The sequence below is a fragment of the Mobula birostris genome, chromosome 10, assembly GCF_030028105.1.
Source record: "Mobula birostris isolate sMobBir1 chromosome 10, sMobBir1.hap1, whole genome shotgun sequence".
Classification (NCBI taxonomy): Eukaryota; Metazoa; Chordata; class Chondrichthyes; order Myliobatiformes; family Myliobatidae; genus Mobula; species Mobula birostris.
Genome location: NC_092379.1, coordinates 20,940,589 through 20,953,980, shown reverse-complemented (window position 1 = coordinate 20,953,980; position 13,392 = coordinate 20,940,589). Strand labels below are relative to the sequence as shown.

The following is a 13,392-nucleotide window of genomic DNA, read 5'->3' as shown; positions in this document are numbered from 1 at the left end:
CAGCACCCTGTGACCCACCCAGTTCCAGTTCCCCTCTTCACCCCAGCACCCTGTGATCCACCCAGCTCCAGTTCCCCTCTTCACCTCAGCACCCTGTGACCCACCCAGATCCAGTTCCTCTCTTCACCCCAGCACCCTGTGACCCACCAGATCCAGTTCCCCTCTTCACCCCAGCACCCTGTGACCCACCCAGCTCCAGTTCCCTCTTCACCCCAGCACCCTGTGACCCACCCAGATCCAGTTCCCCTCTTCACCCCAGCACCCTGTGACCCACCCAGCTGCAGTTCCCTCTTCACCCCAGCATCCTGTGACACACCCAGATCCAGTTCCCCTCTTCACCCCAGCACCCTGTGACCCACCCAGATCCAGTTCCCCTCTTCACCCCAGCACCCTGTGACCCGCCCAGATCCAGTTCTCCTCTTCACCCCAGCACCCTGCTGTCAGTTTGATGGGTGTTTTTATAAAGACCCAGAGGTACACTGATCCAGACAGAACTGTACTTACCACCTGCTGGTCCTGGGATGTAAAAGATCCTCAGCTGCAACTCTCACCGACTGACATTATTGTGCCTCCTGCACTGCCAACACTGAGCAGCTCAGGGAACATCTGTGGGTGAGAAGCAGAGTTAATGTTTCACATCAGTGACCTTTCACCAGACTCTGTCAGTCTGATTTCTGGCAACTACACTGTTTCAGGTTTTATTTTACTGAATTTATTTTGATAAAAACAAGTGTTTTTCATTGACTTCTCCAACCCCAGAACTTCCCAGAGCCTTTTCCAACCCAGCAAGTACTTCTGCAGTGTGTCACTTCATATGGGGGACTAAACATCCAACTTGTCTGCACCTTGTTCCCACAAACTGAACTACAACATGACAATCTAGTCTGTTTGGGTGATGTTGGAAGGGAATGGTCACTTTTAGCCTACAATTCCTAAAGCTCCCCAATAGTGAGAACTCCTCACCTGAATTCTGATAGTGCAGTAGAGGAGTAGACAGACACTATTTATTTGTAGGTCGTCCAAATGATCTCAGGTCTTTGGTCCAGTGATTCCCCTGTATTCAGGGTTGACATTAATAAAGAGCAGTGAGGTTCCTCAGACCACAGCTGACCAGCCCATTCCTGAGCTGCTGCGTACCTGGGAGGCTGAGGATAGTGTGGGTGAAATGGTGCTGGCTGTGGCTGGCAATTCCAAAGGGAAACACCAGTGTTCAGCCACGTACACTGGAGTCAGTCTCACAGTTCCACAGACCACTGTACCTCAGGATTTACTGAGTGACAGATGCCTCCAGAGCTGTTACCACACTCCACCACATGACACCGGGTGCTACTGGAATTCCCAGGGTAACACAGGGAAATCCACCTCCACATTTCCCTCACAGGCCGGACCTGGCAAAGGATCACATTTCCCATTCATCTGACTGGGGATTCTGAGCCTTGCGAAGGGATTTAGTCAGGAATGATTTCTGGCAGATTATTATATTTTAATGCATTTCAGATTTATTATCTTGAGCAAAATATGCTAAATTAATTGTTGCCACAGGAATTTACATCAACTTTAATGTTTCCCAGACATTTCAAACCTGTTAAATTACATGACAGCATTGACACAAGACAATCCCCTCCCCACAATTACCAAGCACAGAAAGATAGAAAACCTACAGCACAATTCAAGCCATTCAGCCCACAATGCTGTGCCGAACATGTACTTACTTTAGAAATTACCTGGGGTCAGCCATAGCCCTCATTTTTCTAAGCTCCATGTACCTATCCAGGAGTCTCTTAAAAGACCCTATCATATCCACCTCCACTACCATCGCTGGCAGCCCATTCCATGCAATCACCACTCTCTGTATAAAAAAAAATTACCCCTGGCATCTCATCTGTACCTACTTCCAAGCGCCAAGTGTCAGGGTGTTCTGGACCCAGAGTCCCAGCAGGGAGCTGCTTGAGGCTACTTAATGCTGAGGCCCCAATACACCTCACCACAAGCCCCAGGGGGTGTCCCACATTTCCCTGTGGAGGAGTGTGGGGAGAGTCCCACAGGTTCAAACCAGCACCATTCAGCCCGGTCTGTGTGGACATGGTCCAGTTGGCATCGTGCCCTGTGCTTTCTGCCCTGTGACACTTCACCCACAGCACAGGTCAGCTTGTCCCGCAGTTTCACAGAAGTTGTGTTCCCGATGGGGAGCCTGACGTCAGCATTTCACTGGTTGTTTCAGGCTCAGTGTGAAAGGAATGAGAAAGGGACCATTTCTCTGCTCTGCCTGTCCTGTCAACCTGAATCACCTGTGTTTGCTCAGGAAGGCAAATATTCTGAGTTCACAGTCCCCAGTGTCACCTGGAAATGGTTCAAACCAATGCAGCTGTCATTATTGACCAGTTACATTATCGATTCATTTTTACTTGTTATATTTATTGATTTATATTCATTCTACTTCAAACCCAGCTTTCAAGTGTATTTTGCACCTTAAGTGGTTGGGAATTGCCACAACCTGCATTTCCTCACTGGACTCTCTGGGCTGGTTTTTCACTGAGAATATTACCTCCATCTAATGACATTTTGAGATTTCTCCATCTGCCCAGGAATCTCATCATCACTGTCGGTTGTGTTGGCCGACACTTCTCCACAGAGTCTGGGCTAATGTATTTCCACAGTTCCTCTGTCCTTTCTGATGCACGTTACCATTCCCTCCCGGTTAGCCAGTAGTTTCCACAGACTCAGTGGGGTTGGAATTCTTGCTCTGTCACACATGGTAAATATGTGAGGCAGTGTCAGCTGCATCATGTAGTCTGTTGAGTTGAATTTCAGAAGCAGAGTCCATTTCCCAACCTCCACTATATTGCACACATGGTGCTGGAGACTGGGTACCACAATATCCACACCGATCACTCCTCTCATCACCAGCAACACTGAACACATCAGAATTATTCAAATAAGTTATTTCTAAATCTTACTTTTTTTTTGTAAACTCTGTTGATCAGGTGCTAACAGCCTTCTCAGAATCAGGAATTGTATTTGGAGGAGAGACAGATTGTCACTTTGGTATTTTGACTGAAATCTGACCCATTGGACATTGGGTCACTGCCTCAGTCCTGCACTGAAGTGTTGGCCTGGATTGTGAGTCCAAGTTGCCACTGTGGGATTGATCCACACCCTCCTACCTCAGCAACACAGACTCACAGCTGAGTGTTAAAGTGATATCGGCTTTATTTAATGGGGTGAATAATTTTGAGAATTACTGTTTTATATAACGTCTCCTTTCTTTGCTGATAGTGCATATATTTAGAGAACCATCTGTGAATTTCTTTGCATTTCAGAGGTCAAGTCTGCACCATCAGTCTACATCACTTCTTCCTGCAACACAGAATCTGACCAAGGCATCAGGCTCCTCTGCCTGGTCAAGGACTATCAGCCTGAGAGCATCAGTCAGACATGGTCCACTAACAGTGGGGACATCACCACTGGAATCAAGAAATACCCAGCGGTGTTGGGGCAAAATTCAAAGTACACAATGAGTAGCATGCTTGAAGTCTCTGCGGTGGACTGGAAGAATAAAGTCTACTCCTGCAAGGCAGGGTACAAGCCAAATGAGATTGTGACAGCAGAGTGGCAGAAACGTCAACCTCAACGTTAGTATCAGAAATAATTTATATTTAAAGCTGCACTGATGTCAGAGCATAAATCTGGAGTAGGAAGCTTTGTCAGATAATGCAGGAGCATGGCAACTAACTCCTTTATTCTGCTCTTACAACAGCAGTGAGAAAATGTATAACAGTCAATATGGGCAGTGAAACTCAGTATCAGGATCTGCCTCCATTATATCCATTCCATTGTCTAATTTCAGGAGCCTCTCCACCACCCCCTCCCACTAAACTCTCCCTACAGATCTGCTCCTGTACACATACAGAGACCGCTGGCCCATCATGCCCCTGCACACAGAACAACAATTTAAACTTTACCCCACTCCTCCTGCACTTCCTCCCGCCAACCCTGCAGCTTCCCCCTCTTCTGGTAAAAGCAATCTCTTGTGAATGTGATGAAGGAATCCACTCCACTGCCCTTCTTAAACCATCTTCTCACAGATCTGAACAAGCCTTTGCAGTTACAATAAAACAATTTCCTCCTGTCCATCTGTTCTTCTTTCCCATTGAACCTAAAATTGCGTTTCCCAAACTTGCCAGTGGAAACAGTCCCACACCATGTCTCACAGGAGCTGTTATCAGTCATTCTGCATTCAACAATTAGATCATGGCAGGTCTGCACCTCAGCCCCATGACCCACCTCTCTGCATTATCAAAGCACAGTGGGACACACTGCTGGGAGGCCCAAGTTATACACCCAGCCCTCCCACTCACTGGTGTGAGCCATCAGATCATCAGATCAGCTGTAAATTAACGACATTCTTGAGAGGGCTGGAACTGGGGAACTTGCCCGGGTTGAGGGGGAATGAAGTCCAAAACATGGGCAAAGCAATCATGTACTGACAGATATTAAATGTGTTACAGCTCCAAAGCTCAGCTCCCTTGTTCCATCCCGGGAGGCAATCCACAGTCAAGCAAATGCTGTCCTGGGCTGTGTGATATCTGGATTCTCTCCTGACAATGTTAAAGTATCCTGGAAAAAAGCTGGATCTGCCCAAGAAGGCATCGTTCTCCCTTCCACTCCGAGATCTGATGGTGGATTTGAAACAATCTCTTACCTGACAGTGCCTGTTCAGGAATGGACGAAGAAACAGAAATATACTTGTGAAGTGAATCACGCAGCTTCCGGTTTCAGTGGTCAGGTCAACATGACGTATCAAGAGGGTGAGTGATGTCTGAAGAAAAAATTATTATCTTACAGTACTAAACTACTTAACTGATACTCCCACAAATTCCTGTCCCTATTGTCAATCTTGTTGAGTGATGTACAGTTGATCTTTGCTCTTTGAATCAACTCATATCACCAGCAGCTTTAACCACAAAAACTGGGCCGGAAAGGTGTAAAATTAGGTCACCTGACCATTCTGTCTCAATAATTTTAGTTGTCTCTGTTTGTAGTTATAATGAAAATAAGTTAGTGAGCAAAGCTCACATCCCATGCTTTACCATCTGGAGAAGATCTCCCTGTTCCCTTTTCACTGTCTTCTCAGTGTTAGTTCCTCAAAAAATGTCTCTGCAATTTTGTATTTGCTTCAGTCCCCAGAGTCTGTTTCCAGTGTTTCCTGAGAGACTGTTCTGTCGATTGTCCAATTACTGAACTGTAGGTGCCTGGATTATTTTTGAATTGATGCCCAATCCTTGAGTGAATGTTGTGAACTTGTGTCCTCAGATCCTTGACTACGTTCAGAGAGCACATGCATTTATCATGGCTGACATAACCTCGGTCCCATAGGATGTGATATACAGAGGATAGGGAGTGGGAATATGTAGGGCTCACTTTTTTCCAAGCATGGGAAAAGAGGTGAAAATATCTAACACTTAAATCTATGAATCTTCCGTTTCCAGGTGGAAAATGTCCCAGCTGTTTTTCGGAGCCTGTGCCAAAGTTCTTTTACCAGAGTAATCTCAATGCAACATTCTCCGATGGTTCGACCCAACAGTATCATTGTTCAGCAGGAAAGTGTGAAATAAAATGATTGGCTGTATACAATTCATCATTGAATTTTATTATAATCCATGCACTGGATTCCAGACATGCCTCTATTATCTATTGGGATGGAAGTTTAACAGGAGAGAAGAAAACGAGAGATTCAAACTGACGACCTCTTCAATCACATTTCAATTCAACTTTCTATTATCCTCGTGCCACCTGTTTCAGTTGAAATTCCCATTCCCACTCTCGCATGTCTGTCCATGACCTCTTCGACTCCCATGGTGAGGCTAAAGTCAGGTTGGAGTAGCAATGCCTCATATTCCACCCAGATATCTGCCAACCTGATGACATGAATACTTAATTATTAACTTCCAGTAATCCCCCCACTCCTTTATTCTCCCTTTTGTTCGATTCCCCATACTAGACACACCCTCATCCCTTCACTTCTCCTCACCTGCCCATCATCTCCATTTGTTTCCCCTCCTCCTGCACTTTCCTCCATGGTCCACTGTCCTGTCAGACTCCTTCTGCTTCAGCCATTTATCTCTTCCACTTATCCCTTACCAGCTTCTAATTTCATAACCCTCCCCCATCCACACAATTTCCCCCTCACCTGGTCTCACCTCTCATCTGACAGAATGTATTCCTCACTACTCCACCCACCTTCTGATTCTGGCCTCTGCCCACTTTCTTTCCAGTACTGGTGAAGCCACTTGGCCCGAAAGATCGACTGTTTATTCCCCTCCACAGATGCTGCCTGACTTGCCGTGTTCCTCCAGCATTTTGTGTGTGTTGTTCAAGATTTCCAGCATCTGTAGAATCTCTTGTGTTTCTGGTTGTCCATACACTCATTCATTTGTGTACATTGTTGCTTCAGTGTGACTCAGATCCCAATTCCAGTTTCCTTGGCCAGATTCCCTCCTCTCTGACTCCAGTCAACAAGAACTGGAACCTGTTTTTCACCCAGTGGCTGTGAGGCACGAGGTGATGAAGGTGAATGGGGCTGAAATTCCAAATTGACTCCGTGAAAGGATGGATGACCCTTTGATAATGTTGGGCAGAAGGCAAATTGGTGAGACAAGACACAGGGGTCTAACCAGTCTCCTGTCTAATCTGACGAGCTTTGTGTGTAAATCCTGGATCAGGCAAATTGATAAAGTTACATTGATCCACGTGCCAGATGCTGAATTCAATCCAAGAGGGAAACTCAGTGATCCCAAGGAATGTCAGAAAGGAGAATGTTTTGTTAGAATTACCCAAGCATTGACAGAATTATATGCTTCTTGTGGAATAACACCAGCATTCAGCAATAAGGGGAGCGATCCTGACTCTGTCAGGTTTTATGAGGGGACCGCATTTCTCAGGGACTGCTGAACATCAAGACCGTGCTGATATGGAACATAACTGAGAAACCTACAGAAAACGTTTAACAGCATCACAGTGCTGATTAAACTAAGATTCAGAATTCGGTGACCCTTCAGTGTACACCAAGGTTGCATGTCTGTGATATTACATGACAACAGTGATCATCTACACCACACCCACGGACATTCTGTTTTAAAAGAAATTTGCTCATAATCATACTGAAATGAGAAAGGTTAAGAAATACACATCATACCTTATTGGATGATCCGGCCCAGTTAGACTGGAACTGTGTGTGTTACATTTGCTCTTTCTTCAGACAAAGACACTGACTCACAGTCTCATTGATGGTCTCAACCATGACACAAACACAATCAGCCTCCACACTAAATGTCAAAGAGCAAAAACACCCCACGTGCCTGAAGGTGACCGAGTGTGTAAATGGTGAACACAAAGTGCAGGGAGCTGCAATGTAATGAACTGACGATCGTGCATTGGGAGACGACCTCAACAACTTCACTTGACCGCAATCACACAAAACTGACACTAACCCAGAGGACAGGTGACCCAACACTTGATCAAAGAGCTGTTTTATTCATTTATCATTTCCCATCAATCACTGATCTCTCTGGAACTGAGGGACTTGCTGCCTCATTCCTGATGGTGATTCAGCTCCAGCCGTGTTGCTGCAGGTCTGGAGTCACAAACCGGCCAGACCAGACGAGACTTCTCTCTGGAAGTTACCACAGGGAATAACACTACAAATACCTCCGTAGTCTTCTTTTCACTCCAAAAAGCATTGATGAATTGAATTTAAACTCCCATCCACCAGGTTGGGATTTGAACCCATTTTGCCAGTTCTTCAGTCCCTAACTTATGGATACACTCTGACCACGGCTGCTCATTTCAACTGAGAGAGAGACTTCAGTGTTTGTCAGCAAGAATGCTAAAACCACAGGCACCAGCAGAAGTAGTGCAGGTGTATGAGTGAGCAGAGTTGAAAGAATACAATGTTGTCTGAAGTTTGTGTGGGTGGTGAAGGGTGCAGAGATGAGGAGAGGCACAGCCACAGTGAGACTGAAATGTCGGGATGTGAAGTTATTAAACTGAGTGAATCCCAGGCTCAGCCCAGATGGAGAAAGGGATTCTCATTGATTCACAGTGCTCATTGTTACTAATCAATGGCACTGAGTCTCCAAGCAAAGAATATACTGAGCTGTGTCTCTGCTGAGAAATCTGCATGCTTCTCTGTCTCACAGAGCTCCGTCTCACAGTGAACCGATTGGTACAGTTATTAGAAAGGGACTCGAAACCTCGTTAGCACATCCTTTGTTCTGAATTTCTTTTCTCAATCAAACTTATAGGAATATGAGGCACGTGACTCAGCCCTGGGTGTTCCTGTTATTCTGTTTGCATTAAATGCAACTGTCAAGTACTGATGATCTGCCTGGACCTAACACAACCAATGGAAATATCTCCAGTAAGATTCTGAGCATTTCCATTTCTAACCCACAGAATTGTCTCTCTTTATTCAAAATCCCGACATTGAAGAGATGTGGATCGACAAGTCTGCTACCGTGAAGTGCACGGTTATCTGTACAGATCCCGAAGACATCCACATCTCTTGGCACGTGGGCGGGAAGGAGAAAACTAAAGGAATTCACACCCATCAAGCGGAGAGGGACGGGTCCCGATACAGAGTGCTCAGCGAACTCCAGATCAGTGTGGAGGAGTGGTTCAGTGGGGTGGAGTACGAGTGCTCTGCTCAGGAATCTCCTTCATCTTCCCGAGTGTCAGCACGGACCAATAGTACCAAAGGTGGGCAAGAGACCAGCGATTAAATGGCCAGCATTAGTTACCTGAGTCAAAATGTTTGACATTTCTTTTGTTTTCTTTTCTATTCCAGTCGAGATAAGAAGTCCCAAGGTCAGACTGCTGCCTCCAGCTCAGGAAGAGACCAAGAATTGGAAAACGGCCACACTGGAGTGTGTGGTCTCTGGATTCTACCCGGACCAAATAAATGTCATTTGGAAGAAAGGCAGCACCATGATCACCTCCAACACCAGCGCGACACCGACCGCTCTGGAGCAGGGGTGGACTTTCAGTGCCAGACACTTCCTGACCGTGAGTTTACAGGAGTGGAAGACAGAATCAGTCTTCAGTTGTACAGTGATTCATCCCCCCTCCAACAGCAGTATCAAGAAACAAGTGAAGAACTTTCAAGGTAGGGTCCTGGGACGCATCCCATTATTGAAATTGTTTACATTGTGCTATGAATTCAAGGTAAACACCTAATCATGGTGCAGACCTGGGTTTAGTTATGTGAGTGAACTTATAAAGTTCAAAGTACGAAGTACATTTATTACCAAAGAATGTGCACCACATACAACCTTGAGATTATCTTCTTCCAGGCAGTCACAAAACAAAGAAATACAATAGAATTCAGGGTCAAAACATCCAATCTGTGAAAAAGAAAGAACAAATTGTGCAAACAATAAAAAAATTCAAACGAACAATCCACAGAAACTGAACCGCAGAGCCCCCTGAAGTAAATCCACAGCCACGTTGCCAGTTCAGCACTGCAACCGGTCCAGGAGTCCGATGGCTGCAGGCCACGGCCGTGGAGCCAGGCTCAGTGCTGAGGTGAGTGCCGATGGCTGCAGGCCGCAGCTGCAGAGTCAGGTCAGTGCTGAGGCGAGTGAAGCCTCATCGAGAAGTGAGCTGAATACCGGTTTGTCCATTGACTCAGCCTCAATGCCTTCATCTTTTTGATCTCTCTTGGCACTTAAATTGGCCAATCATCAGTTTATTTTCCGCTCTCAACCAACATAATCCACACTTTCACCATAGAAATAAGAGTATCCCAGAAAATACTTTCATAACTGGAGGAGAATCCAGACCATTTCACTTCACAGACTCTCTGGAACTCGCTGATACTCGTCTTCAAAATGCTCCCTCCCTCTACCTTTGAACATAACCCCAGCGTCCGATCAGTGCCTCAGATGTGACTGAATTTCCAGCAGAGCAGCTCTCCCTCTGCTCCTGTGTGGGAATAGTCAGCCTGGACAATGTGTAGAAGCCTCTGGAGGGCGGCCCAAACACACTACATTCTAACAAAGCAGCAGCAAATGTTAGTTACACCTGATGGACAAAAAGAATCCATTTTAATATTTGTGACAAAAACTAAATATTTCTCAGAAATTTTGAAATATGAAGTGTATTTTCTGGAAGATTTTCACATGAAATTTTGCTCTGTTTTTTGTTCCACTGACACAGTCTGAAATACTGGGGATTTTCTGTATCTGTTTTAATAAGTGTCTGGTAACAGTTTAAGTGACCATGAAACTGCAAGAACAATCTGAGGGCCAATCTTGTTCATTTACGTTTGCTCAGGGTATTTACCCTGTCTGCTCAAAAGGGGAGATTCCTTTCTTCACCAATGTAGATTGGTCTCATCTCATCTTGATGGGACTGGCAAATCATTGACCAGGAATGAACAGGAAATGTTGGTCTTGTCAGAGACAAACTCATCCATGTGGGAATTTTGAAATAATAATTGTGACGTTTCTCACAGTTTACTGTTCAGATACCCCCCTCTCAGTAACTTTAAGCAAACCTCCCTTCGAAGAGATCTGGACAAATAGGACAGCGACCATTCTGTGTGAGGTGGTTCACAGTGATTTACAGGGATTCAGTGTAACCTGGCAAGTGGACGGAAGGAAGAGGGAAGATGGAGTAAGGACTCTGGGTCCAGACAGCAACGGAGGTGAAGACATGATCACCAGCAGACTGACAGTCCTTGCTGCAGAGTGGAACAGTGGGGCTGAGTACTCGTGTGTGATAGAGGACAAGAGTTTGCCAACACCAGTGAAGAAATCCATCAGGAAGGACACAGGTACGTGTGGATAGAATTCAGTGTGAGTCTGATTTTAGCAATCTGACAGATTTATCACCATCCAGCACCACTCAACCATTCAATCTGGTCTCAGCTGATCATCGAAATTCAATCCCTGTTCCTGTTTTCTCCAGATATCCTTTGACTCATTCACCCAAAGAAGTATATTCAATCCATTCTTGAATATATTAGATGATAATTCTTCAAGTGCTTTCTGTGGGAGAGAGTTCCACAGGTTCTCACTCCCTCTCACACATACACAGCTTAGACTGCCACCCCTACTCCAGGGGAGATGGAGCAAACAGCACAGGATGATGCAAGTCCAGGGGCTGAGTTCCACTTTCTGTCGAGTTGCTGTGTTCAGCAACTCCCATTGATTAAACGGAATAGACTAACCTCGCTGGAAGCTGTAAAATACAGCAGGTTCAAGATTTCCACTCCACAAATCCCAACGATGAGCACAAACGGAAAAATGTTCAGTTTCAGATAAAGTGAAGCCTCTGAGATTTAGAAATTGTTCTTGTTGGCGCAAAACCAGAATGTGTCAGGTAAGTAGGGAATTATTGGAAGATTTATTCTAACTGAGATTCTCTCTGTTCCAGGTGGTTTTGTGACTCGTCCTCATGTCTACCTCCTCCCCCCTTCATCGGATGAGGTAGACACCGATCAGACTGTGACCTTGATGTGCCTGGTCACCAAGTTCTCTCCCGCAGAGATCTATGTGGCCTGGATGGCTAATGACACCCTTCTGAAGACAGGGTTTGTGAACCAGCCGGAGACCAAGGACCCCAGAAATGGCTGGAACACAATGACCAGTCAGCTGAAGGTTTCTCCTGAGGAGTGGAATAGCGGCACCACTTTCTCCTGTGTGGTGGGTCATGAGTCGCTCACAACCAACCTGTTCCGAAGCATCAATAAATCTCACAGCAAACCCACCCTGGTCAATCTCTCACTCGTTCTGACTGATAGTTTTAAATCTTGTGTGTAATACTGTGTGATTCAATCCATGAAACCCTAGTCTTGTTAGTTTTATGATTATTAATTATCACAGAGGATTACTTAGCTGATTAAAACATGATTAAAATCTGGACCTTTTAAAATAATTAAGAATGAAACTGAGATCAAGAACCAAATTAAACTACAAACATGATTCACCACAAATCTCTGAGTTTGTGTGTACATTCTTAGACCTTTTTCTGCCACATTTGAATGGATTTCAGCCCTGTGTAGGACTGCATAATGTATTAAATCCTTGTACGTGTCAATGTACCGATCCAAGTTCAATAAATATGACATGAAAATGTCTTAATTGTGATTTTTGGTGATGAGAAAAAAGGAACTTTCAACATGAGGCGTGGCATGTGACACACAGTCAGGGAGAAATAGTAATCTTTGTTTCTCTGGTGTCTGAACCCTTCCTGCATCGGGTATCCCACTGATCAGCTGTCAACTGATGGTCACAGAGATTAGAATGTATGGCAATCTGATAAAGAGTTGAAACCAGTGACCAAACGTGATATTGATGTCAAAGATGTCGGATCACTGTTTGAGGGCTCCTTGTCCCCACTATCATTGCTGCTCCTCATCTGCTGCCTGTGTGTCGCTAACTAAATGAAACGTATCATTGTTGGGAACAGTTCTGTTGCAATGGCGCAGTTAAACATCTGTCTGTCAGGGCAGATGGTTTGCATCTGGACTGAAGGGGGACTAATATCCCAGTGGGAAGGTTTGCTTGTGCTGCATGGTGGGGGTGGCGGGGGATGCCGGTTAAACTAGAGTTGCAGGGGATGAGAACCAGAGTGTCAGAACAGATTGTGGAGACGTTGTGGAGACAGATGTTGTTTAGACATTAGACAAAGTCAGGAATCAAGAAGTTCAGCATGGTGTGAGTAATGTTCTGAGCTGCGTATATCTCAAAGCAAGTATTATTGCAGGAAAGGCAGATGAACTCAGGGCAGAGATCAACACATGGAATTATGATATGGTGACCATTAGTGAGACTTGGTTGCAGGAGACGCAGGACTGGTAGCTCAATATTCTGGGGTTCCATTTTTTAGATGCACAGAATGGGAGGGATTAAAGTGCAAATGTGATGGCAGTGTTCAGTCAGGAGAGACTGGAGAACTCCTCTTCTGAGACTTTACAGGTGGAAATGAGGAATAAGAAAGGTATGGCCATCTTAATGGGACTATATTATAGATCACCCTGCAGGACCTAGAGGCACAAATTGTCGGGACATCACAGACTATTGCTAGAAATAGAAGGTTGCGATAGTAGGTGATTTCAACTTTCCACAAATTGACTTGGACACCCAGACTACAAAAGGGATGGAGTTTGTCAAATGTATTCAAGAAAGTTTCCTTAATCAGTACAGAGAAATCCCAACAGAGTGTGTGCAATATTTGATTTCTTATTCAGGAATGAGACAGGGCAGGTGACAGAAGATTGTGTACGGGAACACTTTGCATCTACTGATCATAATGCCATTAGTTTCAAATTAAATTTGGAAAAAAATAGATCTCGTTCCCAGGTTCAGATTCTAAATTGGAGAAAGGCCA

At 45.1% G+C, this 13,392-nt stretch overlaps 1 protein-coding gene across 1 annotated transcript in view; it reads left to right on the top strand.

Annotated features, from left to right (window-relative positions):
• LOC140203544 (uncharacterized) overlaps window positions 1-12,123 on the top strand; it is a 281,956-nt gene extending 269,833 nt beyond the window's left edge. The window contains exons 4-9 of the mRNA XM_072269600.1: window positions 3,321-3,632; window positions 4,509-4,808; window positions 8,455-8,757; window positions 8,846-9,163; window positions 10,514-10,834; window positions 11,437-12,123. Coding sequence (XP_072125701.1) covers window positions 3,321-3,632; window positions 4,509-4,808; window positions 8,455-8,757; window positions 8,846-9,163; window positions 10,514-10,834; window positions 11,437-11,822 — 1,940 coding nt within the window. The 3' untranslated portion in view covers window positions 11,823-12,123. The remainder of the gene's footprint in view (window positions 1-3,320; window positions 3,633-4,508; window positions 4,809-8,454; window positions 8,758-8,845; window positions 9,164-10,513; window positions 10,835-11,436) is intronic.
• Window positions 12,124-13,392: the final 1,269 nt, after the last annotated feature.